Source organism: Sciurus carolinensis, chromosome 17 (assembly GCF_902686445.1).
Source record: "Sciurus carolinensis chromosome 17, mSciCar1.2, whole genome shotgun sequence".
Classification (NCBI taxonomy): domain Eukaryota; kingdom Metazoa; phylum Chordata; class Mammalia; order Rodentia; family Sciuridae; genus Sciurus; species Sciurus carolinensis.
In genome coordinates, this window is record NC_062229.1 from 5,754,087 (window position 1) to 5,769,426 (window position 15,340).

A 15,340-nucleotide genomic window follows, 5' to 3' on the forward strand; every position below is an offset into this window, starting at 1 on the left:
AGTGATAAGATGGATCAGTTCTGGAGATTTGATGTACAGCATATTGATGATAGTTAACAATACTGTATTATATACTTGACATTTGCGATGAGGATAGATATTCAAGTAAACCTTCTCAACACTCACATACAACTAGGTAGAGTTGGTAGACATACTGATTAGCTGAATTTTGAATATTAGATGAATTGTGATGTGCCTACACATATCACACCATCAAGTCATACACCTTAAATGCCCAATGTTATGTATCAATGACATGTCAATAAGGCTGGTGGGAAAAAAGAATGCAAAAGGTGTTGACCCCAACAAGCTTGAGGTCTGCCAGTATCGTGGTTAAGAGCAGGGACTCCAGAATCAGGACCACATCCTGGCTCTTCTCAAACAGTGACTTGATTATTCTGAGCCTCAGTCTTCTCGTCTGCAGAGTGGGATCATACCTGTGTGGTTTTTGTACTTGGCAACTAAATGAGAACATGTACAGCACCAGGTGAGGGTGGCACGTAGCCAGGCCGTCATTACCGGTTCCCTCAACCTGTGGAGGAATGTGTGGAGCTCATCGAGGACTGTTCCCATCCGTGACGCTCCAGGAATCCCTCCACTGGAGGATGGAGGTGGCGAGACCTCCCCTTTGCCGGGATGGAGTTGGTTGGATGGAGGACTCCATAGAGATGTCACAGGGTGATAAGCTCTAAGGGGAGGGTGCTGAGCCCCAGTGACCCCAAAGGACACTGAGGGAGCCTGGACAGAGCAGAGATGACAGGCCATTCTGCAGAGGGTTCAGGTCCATTGAAGATTATTTTAATTGCAAGGTATCCTGTGTCAGTTTCAGCATTTACTTCTTTTTCCTCTGGTTTAATGAGTCTTGGGCAAATCCCTACCTCTCTTCAGGGAACAAACTGCAGAGATGGTTTGAGTCAGGGAAGATGTCAGGGTCCTGGGATGGTGTTGGCAAAGATGCTACACTGGCTATTACTTTGCGATCCAGTAAATTGAGAGAAGGCCCTGAATGACCAGGCAGTGTCTGGCTCATTTCACTTTGCTGAATAATGAACAACCCTAAGAGTAAGATCCTGTTGTTCTCACCATTCTATAGATAATGTGATTGAGGAACAGAGAGGTTATATGTCTTGCCTATGGTCACACACCTAGCAAGTGAAAGAGCACAGGTTCAAACTCTGGCCTGGGGTCCACTATTCTATATTGCCTCTCAGCAGAAGTCCAAGTAGCTGTGGCTATCTGGGATGTGGAGGGTCAAGAAAAGACCGAATTGAGGTTGGTGCCATGAAGGGAGTCTCACCTGAGCATTTTCAGCCTGCAGCCGACATAGAAGGAGCCAATACTGCTGTTGCTTAACAGGGGCTTGAGCTGGGGAGGAAGGAGAAAGAGATGAACAGGAGGGGTCAAGACTGCAGGGTGGTGGGCACTGGTGAGGGGCTCTTACCAGATGCTGCAGGGTCCTCTCGGTGGCATTGAATATCCCAGAGCCTGGGAACCCCATGTCCTCCGTGAAGGGCAGGTTGGTGATGGTGAAGTTGATAGTAAAACATGCTATCGAAGGAATCTCAGCTGTAGAGGGGGAGGGTGAGAAGAGGGCAGACTGTCAGTCCCAGGCAGGAGCCGGAGGGAGGACATACTTCAGCTCTGGCACCCAGCGAGGGTTTGGCTTGGGTCGTCCTGTGGAACTACTTCACGAGTCCTCACACTAGGAACTTTCTACAGAGGGTGACCAACTCTCTAAGTTGGCTAGGGATGGTGTGAATTCCTGGGGTGCAGTTTCAAAGTGAGAGAGTTCCCAGTCTGGTGTCACCACGACCATGTTTATGGAAGCACTGTCACCCAGAGCCAAGGCATGGAATCAGCCTGGGTGCCCATCCACAGGTGGACAGATAAGGAAAACAAGGTGTGCATACGCATCTTCCTCAGTCGCAGAGGAGAATGATGTCTTATTATTCGCAGAAGAAGGTAAAGAACTGGAGGACATTGCGTTAAGTGCAATAGGTCATGTGGAGAAAGGGTCCTGCATGCTCTTTCTCCCTCCTGTGTGGATGTTAGAGAAGGTCCGTCCGCATTAGAGTAGAGGGAAGGGAACGGGGAGGCAGTGGAGGAAAAGGGGAACCACTGGGGACTGAGCTAGCGCCAGTGAGATTCCATGCTTGTACAGCTATGTCAAAATGAACCCCGATATTATGTGTAACTAAAATTAACTAATCAAAAATTGATCTGAATGCATGAGGGTGGCAACTGGACATTGGGCAGGGTTGGGGTAGAGAGGACAGAGGGAATTAAATAACAGGCACGAAAACACAGAAGGAAAAATTCCTGATGTTCTATGCTCAGAAGGGTGGCTAGTGCTCACAATAACCTATTATATATTTTATAGATAGCTAGAAGAGAGGAACTTGAAGGCTCCAAACACAAAATAGTAATAAGGAATGAAACATTGACTACCCCGACTTGTTTGGGACACTCATGTACATGTGTGGAAATATCGCACTGTGACCCAGAGCTATGTACAATTAGTACATGTCAATCAAAAATTTAAAACATGTTTAAGGATACAGAAATGTTAACTACCCTGATTTGAACATTATACTGTGTGTACATGCATGTATGCATCACACTGTAGCCCACAAATTTGTATACTTAAAATAATAAGAATAAATGAAAATAAAATAATGTGAGACAGTTTCATGCACATGGATATGGGAAGACCACCCTAATCCCACGTCTCCTTGGTTGTGATCATTTCAGCACACACCAGCCCTTGTGTGGTGGGGGAATTTACAGCCCAGTGATCAAGCCTATAGCAATGCCTGATGGGAGTGACTGGATAAATATGGCAGTTCTCAACCCCTCACACAGGATAACTCCAACGGGCACATCTTCTGCATTTCCCCAGGATTTCCATCTAGTTTTCAGAACTATGAGGTAATAAATTCCCATTGTTTAAGCTGCCTGGTTTGTGCCATGTTGTTGCAGCAGAACACGTAAACTAATACACTATACGACCCCCAAATTCCTTTCCAAGAACATACCCTAAATACCTGAAAGAAGGGACTCAGACACTTGCACAGTAAAGTTCATTACAGCATTATTCATGAAGTCAAAAAATGGAAACAGACCAAATGTCCATTAACAGATGAATGGGTAGATAACGTGGTATATATCCACGCAACAGAATTTCATTCATCCATCCCTGACATGAAGTTCTGGAACATCCTATTCCAGTTAAGTGAAAACATTATGCCAAGTGAAATAAGCCCGATCCCAAAGGGAAAATGTGGTATGATTTCAATGCTATGAACTATCTAGAATGGGCAAAGTCATGGGGTAAGTAGATTAAAGGTTACTAAGGGCTGGGAGGAATGGGTAATTATTGCACAAAAGGTAGAGTTTCTGTTTGAGGTGATAGAAGTTTTGAAAACACTGGTAATGGTTATATGATGGTGAGAATGTCATTAATGCTTCTGAATTCTCTATCTGAAATGCTCAAAATGGCTAATTTTGGACTATACATAGTTTATCACAATAAAGAGAAGTTATTCATACCTGTTCCTGGAGTCATGCTCTCAGGGGCCCAGGTGGACATGGCAGGTGTGGTCAGAGGGGCGAAGGGCCTTCCAGGCAGTGTGCCGAAGGTGGTTCTGGTCTCATTCATCATGGAGCTCCAACCTGTGGCAGCCCAATGAGTGGTCCCCTCAGTTGTAGTTTTCAGGGTAGTGGTTTGACTTGCTCTTTCTCCATGACTGACTGTAGGTGATGTTGGGGTCTCTGATGGTATCAAGGTCATAGTGGTATCTGTGACAGTCCTGGAAATATCTGGGAGTCCAACTGAAGTTGCAGGCAGTGAAGTTTTTGTGCTCCAGGAGGTTACAGTCTGAGGCTCACTTGTTGAAGTGGCACTGGGGGAAATAGTCAGAGTTGGGATTCCTGTGCTGGCCTCTGCTGAAGGGCTGGTGGCCCATAAACCTGTGGTCTCTAAACCAGGGGAAAGGGTTGCAGATGGAATAGTTTTGCTGGTCTCTGTCCCAGGGTGGGTGGAAAGTGAAGCTTCTTCTTCAGGAACACTAGTTGAGACAGTTGGGCCTAGATCAGCTCTGCTGGTCTCTGTCACAGGTGAGGTGGAGAGGGAAGTTGTTGTCTCTGGTCCACCAAGCACAACAGTCTGAGTTGGAATAACTGTACTAACCTCCACCCTAGGTCTGATGGATAGTGAGGCTGTGGTCTCTGATAAAAGAGGAAAAATAGTTGAAGCAGGGACTTTGGTGCTTGTCCCTGCACTGGGGTGGGTGATCCATGAGGCTGTGATTTCTGGTTCACTAGGAGAAAGAGTTGTAGTTGGAACAGTTGTACTGACTGGTATTTCAGAACTAGTGGCCTGTGGGGTCACTGAATCTGGTTCCCCAGGTGAGACAGTACTTCCTGGCACAGCTGAACTGGCTTCTGCCCCAGGACTGGTGGCCATTGAGGGTGTGGTGTCTGATCCACTATGGGAAAAATCTGGGGGTGTCCTGGGGACTGTTGGGCTGGTCTCCACAGGATGAATGACTCCAGAGGCTGTTGAATGTGGCTCACCAGGGGAGATAGTCAGAGTTGGTACAGCTGAACTGACAGCTGCCCCAGGATGGGTGAACCATGAGATTGTGGTACCCATCTGATCTGGGGAAACAGTCAGAGCTGGAGTAGTTGTACTTGTCTCTGTCCTAGAACTAATGACCGAAGAGGCCACCAATCCTGTTACACCAGGAGAGACAGTCTTAGTTAGAATGGCTGAACTTGTCTGTTCCCCAGTCTGGGTGACCAATGAGGCTGTGGTATCTGGTTCAGAAGAAGAAAGAGCTGGAGTTGGAGTACTTGTCAGAGAACTAGTGCCCAATGAGGTCACTGCCCCTGGTACCTTAGGTGAAACCGTAGATGTTGAGACAGCTGAACTGGCTTCTTCCCCAGGAACGGTGGCTATTGAGGGTGTGCTATCTGATTCATTATGGGAAAAGCTTAGTGTTGTCCTGGGAATGGCTGGGCTGGTCTCTGTAGGATGGAGGACCAATGAATCTGTTGTATCTGTCTTACTAGGTGAAGATGTCCGAGTCAGAACAGCAGAACTGGCTTCTGACCCAGGACTGGTGACCCACGAGGCTGTGGTCTCTGGTTGACCAGGGGAAAGAGTCAGAGTTGGAAGTAAACTTGCCTCTGCTCCAGAACTAGTGACCGATGCCATCACTATCCCTGATACACTAGTGGAGACAGTCAGAGTTGGAATGGATGAACCTGTCTGTGGCCCAGCACGGGTGACCAGTGAGGCTGTGATCTCTGGCTCACCAGCAGGAATGGTCAGAGTTGGAATATTTGTAATGGTTGCTGCTGCAGAACTAGTGACAAGTGAAGTCACTGTATCTGGTGTATCAGGTGAAATCATTGTAGCTGGAATATCAGAACTGAATTCTTCTCCAGGACTGGTGGTTGTTGAGGGCATGGTATCTGATTCACTATGTGAAAAATTTAGGGTTGTCCTGGGAACTGTTGTGCTGGTCTCTCCAGGATGAGTGACCCATGAAGTTGTGGTATCTGGTTCGCCAGATGAAACAACTGAACTGACTTCTGTCTCAGACTGGGTGACCCATGGGATGTTCAGGTGATCTGGGGAAGCGGTGAGAGCTGGAGCAGTTGTACCTGTCTCTCTCCCAGAGCTAGTGACCAGCAAAGTTGCCCCCTCCGATACAGCAGGTGAGATAGATGGATTTGGAAAGGTTGAATTCTTTTGTATGCCATGGTCAGTGGCCAATGAGGCTGTGGTCGCTGGTTTCCCAGGAAGAACTTGATTTGTTTTAGTTGTACTGGTATCTGTCCCAGAACTAGGGACCTGCGAGATCACCAGTTCTAGTATGTCAGGTGATACATTCATTGTTGGAGTGGCGGAAGTGGGTTCTGTCCCGGTACCGGTGTCCATTGAGAAAGTGGTATGTAATTCACCATGGGAAAAATTGGGGCTCGTTCTGGAGAAAGGTACTGTGGTCGCTGCCTCAGAACTCGTATCCAGGGAGGTCACCAGTCCTGAGGCACCAGAGGAGCCAGACAGAGTTGGTGTGGAGTGACTTGCCTGTGTCTCAGGACGGGTGACCCAGGAGGTTGTGGCCTCTGGTTCATCTGCAGAATCAGGAAGAGTGGGAAAAGCCGTACTTGTGTTTGACGCAGGGATCACCACATATGGCGCATCAGGGGAAACAACTGGAGTTGGGCTGGCTGAACTGACCTCCGCCCCAGGATTGGTGGCTGTGGAGATTGTGGTATCCCATTCACTGTGGGGAGCACTCAGGGTGGTCTTGGAAGTAGTTGGGGTTGTCTCTGCAGGATGGGTGACCCAGGAGGCTGTTGTATCTGACTCAGCAGAGGAAACAACCAGAGTTTGAACAGCTGAACTGCTCTGTGCCCCAGGACTGGGGACCAATAAGGCTGTGGTTTCTGGTTCTCTGTTGAAGAGAGATGGGGTTGTCATGGGAACAGCTTTGCTGGTGACATGTTCTCTAAGACCGGTGGTCAACAAAACTGTTGCCTCTGGAGCACCAGGGGAGACAACCGAGGCTGTGCTGGCTGTGTCCTCTGATATCTGGAGACTGAGCACTTCTGAAGTGGGAATGGAGACCCAGGTGATCAAAGTGGGCATGGAGGTGGTCTTCAGAGCTGTGGTGGTGGTCTCTGCTTTTCCTGTCCCTCCTGTGGATGGACCTGTAAATTGGGGGATGGACACACAATTTGGTCAAAATGATCATGCTCGACCGGAAATAGCCTTTTTTTTTTTTTTTTTTTTCTGCACATGAGGAAAGAGAAACATCTATTTCCTGGGATGTGGCTGGGGTGATTCTGGAATGGAAAAGCATTGTGCCCTACCTTACTATCCTGTGGCGGGCGGTGACTCCTCTGGGGATGCACGGCCATGCTGGTCTACTCCCTGTTCCCTTTGCTGGTGTCTGAGCCTCTGCTCAAGCTCTTCTCTCTGCACCTTGGGTGCTGCCTTCCTCCACCCACATTCAAACCCCACACCAGAAGCCGTGTCTCCTTAGGGCACGGCCTGCACCTGCGCTGTACCGTTCCCTCCCAGTCTAGTTAGTAACTCCTCCTGAGGTTGGATTGCATGTCACGGAGTAGGAGCTCAAGGAAAATGGAGTAGGAGCTCAAGGAAAATTTGCTGCAATCAGTAAATGAATGGTTGGATATCCAGATGGGTGCCTAAGGGGGAATCTCCTCTAGTGTGAGAGATTGTGTATCCTGCGTGTGGGAACTCGGGCTCTGGAATAAGACAGTCCCATTTTGAGAGTCTGTCTCTTTCACTGAAGAGAGGGGTAACTTTTAAAGTTACCAAGCCTGGATAAATCTCCATTTTCTCATCTGCAGAGTGGAGGTGAGCAGCCGTCTCAGGGTGTTGGTCAAATGCACCGAGCATGGTGCCTCCAGGGTCCCAATGAGATGTCCCTGCTCCTGCCGCTGCTGTGGGTGACCACTGCTCCTGGCGCCTGCCGCTGTGCCTACCTGGCTGCTGGTGTGGTACTCTCAGTCTGTCACCCCCCCCCCCATTATGATGGCTGTTTCTACAGTGACTACTGCATCCTATTCTTCCTGTCATTTCACGGACAGAAGGATAGAAACTCAGAGATCATGATTTGCTGGTGACGGTAGAAATGGGACTATAGTTCTGTCCGAGTTCCAGAACTCGGCTCTTAACTGCTGCAGTGTCTCAATTCCCTAAATGAATTTCAGGATCTCGTGAGGGCTGGGTTGGAAACAGAAAGAAGTGAGGAGAGAAAGTCCGTCTGGGGACAAGTCTCTGGCTCAGTGGTTCTCGACGGGGGCAGTTTTGTTTCTCAGCAATGCCTCGAGACATTTTTGATGGTTACAGCTGTGTGTCTGTAGGTGAAGCTGTCCTTTGGAGTAGAGGCCAGGGATGCTGCTACTTACTCTGCAATGCACAGGGAAGCCCTCCACCATGAAGAACCCCCTGCCCCAAATGCCAGTAGCCTGGAGGTCCAGGAACTCTGCTCTGTGTGAAATGAGGTACTGCCAACTGCCCCTCAGACATTTTGCCCACCTGAGACCTGGTGATCGCCTCCCAGTGACCTGAGGTAGCTGAGCCTACAAGCACTGGCCGATGTAGCATGGTCCCCACGACCGCTCTGTGCCTCCGCGCCTGAGAGCTCACTCAGCCTGGGTGTGGACAGGCTGGTGGTGCTGGTTATCCCTTCCTGGAGTAAGCAGTTCACGGCCAGTGACAGATGGGAGTGGGATTGTGAGTCCCCCAGCCGCCTCACTGTTCAGAGAGGACAATGCTGAGGGGACGGCCCCTCAGAGATCTTGGTGGGATTGGCGCTCTGTGATCCGCTCAGGGTGTACCTTGTGTTACCTCCTTCTCTTCCCTGTCTCCTCTACCAGTGCTTCCAGGGACCACCCCCACCGAAGGTAAACTGCTCGTCCCTGCAGCTCTGACCTATCATGATCTGCTTCTGGGGAAACCCAACCCAAGATGCTTGGGTCCCAGGATAAAACCAATAGTGAGGCTTGGTGGTGACTGTGTCTTAGAAAAAGCGGTTTGATAAAACAGTCTGGCTTCTGAACACTTTGGGAGTAACTTCATGGATATGGGAAGTTTTACCTTTTAACCACACAGTGAGGAGGACCCCTGCTAAGTTCACCTGTATCTCTTACATTCACATAGAATAATGAAACTACAGAATGGTAGGTGTCTTTCAGAGGAAAAAGATTACATAGTCAAATAACCTTCTTAAACCCTGCGTTCAACAAAGCTAAACAAGTTTCTTTACAGGACTTCTCAGAGCCTTTAATATGCCTATGCACGCTATCACTCTAAGAAGGAGCGATATGTCTGCTAAACTTCTTTGACCATGAACTTCTTTGTCCTTTTGTTAAAGGGCATCCATATATGACTAAGGCTTAGGAGATTTTCTGCCCACATCTCCAGCCTTATCTTCCGGCAACCACATTACGTTTCACACGTGCGCAAAGGTGAATTATTATTACTATCATTTTGTAATTCCCAGATATCCCTGGGCCTCACTTGTCTTTGTGCCTCAAGGTGCTGCTCTTCCCTGCATCCCGCATGTCTCCATCCCCTTCTCCTGTCTTCCTCGTAAACTCCTATTCATCCTGTACAACCCAAGGCAAATATTCCCTCCTCCATGAAGTTTTCCCTCTGTGGTTCCAATACGCCTCATTACATGCTTCTCAATTTACACACTAGTTCTTTTGTTCCTTTGGCATCTCTCCTCAGGGGCTGGGAGCGCCAAGGATGCAGTACCAAAATATTTTCACCCCAGGCTTCCTTGGTTCATACCATGGTCTCAGGAATGCAGGGAGTTCTTAGTAAAGGTTTTGAGAATAAAGGTAAGCCGGGTCAAATGGTGGACATCTCTGACCTTGAACTAAAGGCTGAGACTCAGCCTGCCATGAGGAGAAGAAAAGTACCAGCATCCGCCCAGTAACCATGAGACAAAGAACCAGCTCAGACAGGGAGAGTCTGACAGCCATACACCGTTCTCTTCCCAGAGAAGTCAGCTTCAAGTTGGGAATGGGGAATAAGGCCGTGGGTGGGACTTCCGGGAAGCCAACCGGTCAAACCTACCATTAGAACGAGCAGGCAATGTGGTTGCCAGAGGGCCTGCAATGGACCCGGCGATGCCTCCGTGAGCTGCTTCATTGGGTATCTTTGTGTTGCGCTCCACCGAGTCTTCGGTTTCTGTAGGAGAGGGCGAGGGAGAAAACTGGGGTGACTGATCTCATCCAGAGGAGCGCACGTCCCCACGGACCCACTTCCCGGGCTCCATCACTCTGCCTCACATCCTTCTGGACGCACTCATGCCAGGCCCACAGGCCACCTGTCCACAGATCCGTCCAGCTACCCATCCATCCGCCCGTCCTTCGCCCAGGTCTAGACCTGTCTTCTCTTCCATCCTTGCTTTCTTCTAACCCTTTCTTCCTCCTGCCCACCCATCATCTCTCTTTCCTTTTTTCCGTTCTTCCTTTCGCCTCTCCTCTTCAGTCTTCACTTCATTCCGTCATCCTTTCTGCCATCTTGCCTACCATTTCCACTTCCTTCAGTCCTGCCTTCGTTTTGTCCTACCTTCTGTTCATCCGTCTCTCCATTCTTTCCTTCATCCTTCCATTCAACCACACTTCCACCTTCTTATCAGCTCACTCATCCCTTGCTTAATCACCGCTCATGACTCAACTACTGAACCATGTTGAAGGCCAAGAACTGGGCCAAGAGCTTCCCGGTGGTTAATTTTTTGTGAATGGTTCAAGTCAGTTGAGGGAGTGGGTCAGATGACACTTCTGTAGAGATGCTCTAGTGAAACAGGTGCTGGAGTAGTTGGAGGGACTCTTTGGACTTGAGTCCAGAACAAGAATTGGGGACAAATTCAACTCCTTCAGAAGAATAGACTCTCTGAGAGTCTTCCCTGAAGGATTGTGTTCTGGGAGTGGGTCTTTCTTCTCCCTGGCTCCGGGTCCCTCCCACGTCCCTGAGAACTGTTTCCCCGGGTTTCACGGCTCATCTTTTGTTTCACTTGTGCCTGTTTTGACTCTTTGCGCATTATAGGAACATGCTCCACTCAAAGGTGAAACCTCTTTCTTGTACATTTGCTATTTTATTTTGCTATTTTAGCTGTTACCCTACTTCCCTAAACTCATGAATACGCCCTTCATTAGACTCTTTGAGGATCCCCATGTTGCCAAAACGATTCACGCCCCATTTCAACTTCGCTTTTCAGTAGCATTCGACAGAACTTATCTTTTCTCCTTAAACAGCATTTATGGCTTCAGTGATACTAGAATCTCTTGCCTTTTGGGCTAACTATGAACACTCTGGTTTACCCTGATGGTTAAAGACTAGTGCTACATAGTCTGAGTTCTTATTCTACTTCTGTCACTTATCACCTGTGTTACCCTGAGCAGATTACTTAACTTCTCTGCATCTCACAATTTCCTTATCTGCAAAATAGGCTTATTACAAGACCCTACTCCAAATAATGTTACGAGGATTAAAAACCTAATGAAACGTGAAATGCATGCTGTATATGCATTTGTTATCATCATCATCATCATCATCATGATAGTAGCAATACCGGAGCATCTGTCATGGGTTACATGATATTTCAACCACTTGCTTACTCTCTGTTTCCCCATGCCTAGCCCAATGCTTGGAACTGGAGTTAGATCAACAATTGTTTGCAAAAAGAAATCCTGGTACAGGACAAACTGTTCATTATTTCCCTTTTCCCTCTTAGGAAAGTGCTATTTCCGACAATCCTTTCATGAGTGGGAATGGAGGAGTTGAGGGTCCTTACTTATCAACAGGGTGGAGAGCAGAGGAGCTGGAAAACCACTCGTCACTCTTCCTAAGTCAGCACTCTTGGTCGTTCTGGTATTCCACGTGGGTGGTAGAGATGTCTTGACTGGCTGGGAGCTCTGTTCCAACACACTGAGCATAGTCAGGGATCCTTCAGTAGTGCTGCTCTCAGTCCCCAAACTGGTAACCACTGCATCTGGGGTAGTGGGAGAGGAAGTAATCCCAGGGAGGGCTGAGCTGCTTGAAGAGCCAGAGGTAGTGAGAACAGAAGAGGGTAAGGATATAAAAGTGGATGAAGGCAGGTTCCCCGCAGTGATGGACATAGTAGCATGGCCAGTCGAAGGAGACCCCACCCAGGATCTGGGGGTTGATGGCTCCCAGGAAAGGGTATCCTGTGTTGTATCCTTAGAAGGACTTGTATGGGTGGTGATAGTCACTTCTGAAGAACCTGTCCTGGTGGAGGAGGCAGAGACCCTGGCCATTGTAAGAGTGGAGAAGTCTGGAGAATTAGTGGATTGAGAAGGACCAGGGAAGAATGCTGTGGAAGCGGGGGAGATAGAGTCTGTCCCAGAATTGGGGTCAGTGGAGACATTGTCAATGAGAGAGCCTGTATTTGTGGAGAAGATGGTCTGCTTAGTGGTGCTGGACTTTGTCAATTCAGGTGAGAGGGTCGACAATGACTCCACCTGCATACTTGTAAACTCAGAGGAGAGAGGCTTTGATGTGGAAATACTGGTGTCCATTATGGTGTAAGAAGTAACCCTGGGAGATGTTGCTGTGGAAAACTCTGACTGAGGTGACAGAGAGAAAGGAGACTCATGCCTAGAACGGGTGGTATACAGATGAGAGAACGCCGTGTTTGGGGAAGCACGATTACTGTGTAAATTTGTGCTGCCTGGAGACAGGGGAGTTTTCTCCCGAGGGCTGCTGCTGCCGGACATGGTTACCGCGCTGACCAGGGCAGGTTCTGGGGAAACATGACTCTTGTCACTGGTAGCTTCTAGTGAAGAAGGGAGGTTCTGATAACTGGAGATTCCACTGTGATGTGGGCTGGTGATGGGCAGGGAGCCTGGCCTCCACGGCTGCGTGCCTCCTGGCTGGGTGGTGGTGACCGTGTGGTCATGTGAGGGGCTCCTGGGTGCCCCGGTGTAGACAGGAGTCACAGGAGGGCCCGAGTCTCCCTGGGACGTCCCCAGAGGACTCAGCGTGCTGCTTGGTTTCACAGACAGGGGGCCATCAGGAGACACAGTGCCAGAGGAGGTGGTGGAAGCAGTGGCTGTGTCTGAGGCTGCAGGTGCCTTGGTGACCGTGGAGGGGAGCCTTGTTGCAGTGGTGGTTGGGGTTGGTGGGGGCCCAGTGGAGGGCGATGGAAGGGCCTGGCTCTGGGAGCTGGGGGTTTCCCTGCTGGTCGGGGCGGTGTGCGCAGGTGCAGAGCTGGTGTCTGGTGCTGGGCCCCTGGACACATCCAGCTTCATGGTGCCCCCGCCAAGCCCAAGGGAAGGTCCATGACTGGCAGCCGGTGTGATGGTGTCCCACAGTGGTGGGGCTGGGTCCTCTTCCGTGGTGAGGAAGACGGGGGCCTGAGAAACAGGCCCGGAGGTGGTGCCTCCTCCTGGGGTGTCTGAGGATGGAGTGGTCTCCCGCTGGGTGGTGAGGGAGATCGGGCTGGTGGGGACTGTGGATCTGCTTGGCATGCCCAAGGTCGGAGGGTTTTCTGGAGCTGTAGTGAGGAAGTCGGGGGCTCTGGACCCTGGAGAGGATGGAGGGACTGCTGATGGGGTGCCCGACATAGGAGGGACTTGCTCCCGGGTGGTGGTCACTGTGGGGCTGGCCACCTCAGAAGGGGAGGGAGTGGAGACCTCAGGGGTGCCAGTCATGGCTGTGCTCCTCTGCATGGTGATGACAAGGGTGGCCGCTGTTGACCCAGGCGCCGAGGGAGTGGTCCGACCTGGGATTAAAGCAGTAGGGGCAGCAGAGCCGCTGACCAGAGTCACCTGTGGTGATCCCGCAGGGCTGCTTCCTTGTCCAGGTGAGGTTCCCTGAGACGAGGGTGTGTGAAAAGACGTCCTCCCCAGGACAGTCGTCTGTGAGTGGGAACCCGGGTCCTGGGTGCCAGTGGGCAGTGTCCCCTGTGCTGTGGATTCCTGTGAAGGAGGAGAGGCTGTGGAGGCAGGGGACCATGCTTGGAGTCCAGAGGTGGCTTTTTCTGCAGTGTTGCCCATAGGTCCAGTGGAAAAGAGGCTTGTGGGTGGAGCGGGCGTGGCCAGTGTTGTGGTCAGGCTGTCCTGTGCCCCGGTGGCCGTGGTCCTGAGATGAGGTCTGGTGATGGGCAGGGAGTGTGCCTTCATTGACTGTGTGCCTCCCAGCTGGGGGGTTGTTAGTACGGAATCCCTGGGTTCCTGTGAGGGGCTGGTGGGTGTCCCAGTGTGGTGAGGTGTCACTGGAGGGCCGGAGTCTCCCTGGGATGTCCACAGAGGACTCAGCGTGCTGCTTGGTTTTCCAGAGAGTGGGCCAACAGGAGACACAGTGCCAGAGGAGGCGGTGGAAGCAACTGCCGTGTCTGAGGCTGCAGGTACCTCGGTGACCGTGGAGGGGAGTCTTGTTGCAGTGGTGGTCAGGATTGGTGGGGGCCCAGCAGACAGTGATGGAAGGGCCTGGCTTTGGGAGCTGGGTGTTTCCCTGCTGGTCAGGGCAGTGTGTGCAGGTGCAGAGCTGGTGTCTGGTGCTGGGCCCCTGGACACATCCAGCATCATGGTGCCCCTGCCAAGCCCAGGGGAAGGTCCATGGCTGGCAGCCGGTGTGATGGTCTCTGACAGCGGAGGGGCCGGGTCCTCTTCCGTGGTGAAGAAGATGGGGGCCTGAGAAGTAGGCGCGGAGGCGGTGGCTCCTCCTGGGGTGACCGAGGATGGAGTGACCTCCTGCTGGGTGGTGAGGGAGATGGGGCTGGTGGTAGAAGGTGTGGGGACTGTGGATCTGCTTGGGGTGCCCAAGGTCGGAGGGTTTTCCAGGGCCGTGGTGAGGAAGTCGGGAGCTCTGGAACCTGGAGAGGATGGAGGGACTGCTGATGGGGTGCCCGAGCCAGAAGGGACTTGCACCCGGGTGGTGGCCACTGTGGGGCTGACCACCCCAGGAGAGGAGGGAGTGGAGACCTCCGGGGTGCCAGTCATGGCTGTGCTCCTCTGCAAGGTGGTGACAGGGGTGGCCACTGTTGACCCAGGCGCCGAGGGAGTGGTCCGACCTGCGATTAAAGCAGCAGGGGCAGTGGAGCCGCTGACCAGAGTCACCTGTGGTGATCCTGCAGGGCTGCTTCCTTGTCCAGGTGAGGATTCCTGAGACGAGGGTGTGTGAGAAGATGTCCTCCCCAGAAGAGTCGTCTGTGAGTGGGAACCCTGGTCCTGGGTGCCAGTGGGCAGTGTCCCCTGTGCTGTGGATTCCTGTGAAGGAGGTGAGGCGGTGGAGGCAGGAGACCATGCTTGGAGTCCAGAAGTGGTGTTTTCTGCAGTTTTGCCAGTAGGTCCAGTGGAAAGGAGGCTTGTGTGTGGAGCGGGCGCGGCCAGGGACGTGGCCAGGCTGTCCTGCACCCCTGCGACCGGCGTCCGTGCATGAGGGCTGGTGATGGGAAGGAAGTGTGACCTCAATGGCTGCGTGCTTCCTGGCTGGGTGGTGGTGAGGAAGGAGGCCCTGGGTCCCTGTGAGGGTGTCGTGGGTGCCCCGGTGTGGACAGGAGTCACAGGAGGGCCCGAGTCAGCATGGGACGGCCCCAGAGGACTCAGCGTGCTGCTTGGTTTCCCAGACAGGGGGCCATCAGGTGACACAGTGCCAGAGGAGGTGGTGGAAGCAGCAACCGTGTCTGAGACTGCAGGTGCCTTGGTGACCGTGGAGGGGAGCCTTGTTGCAGTGGTGGTCAGGGTTGGTGGTGGCCTAGTGGAGGGCGATGGAAGTGCCTGGCTTTGGGAGCTGGGTGTTTCCCTGCTGGTCAGGGCAGTG

At 51.4% G+C, this 15,340-nt stretch overlaps 2 protein-coding genes across 2 annotated transcripts in view; both read right to left on the reverse strand.

Moving 5' to 3' along the window:
* The window catches only part of Muc16 (mucin 16, cell surface associated), a 72,222-nt gene extending 67,568 nt beyond the window's left edge, over positions 1–4,654 (reverse strand). Inside the window, 3 exon segments of the mRNA XM_047531840.1 lie at positions 1,298–1,365; positions 1,442–1,566; positions 3,550–4,654. Of these exon segments, the coding sequence (XP_047387796.1) occupies positions 1,298–1,365; positions 1,442–1,566; positions 3,550–4,654 (1,298 nt within the window).
* A 169-nt stretch (positions 4,655–4,823) lies between these two features.
* LOC124969004 (mucin-16-like) lies at positions 4,824–11,676 on the reverse strand. The gene is made up of 4 exons (XM_047531841.1): positions 11,352–11,676; positions 9,629–9,742; positions 6,575–6,723; positions 4,824–4,865 (listed from the first exon to the last, which is right to left on the reverse strand). The coding sequence occupies exons 1-4, from the start codon at positions 11,674–11,676 to the stop codon at positions 4,824–4,826; spliced, it is 630 nt and encodes a 209-aa protein (XP_047387797.1).
* Between the last annotated feature and the right edge of the window lie 3,664 nt (positions 11,677–15,340).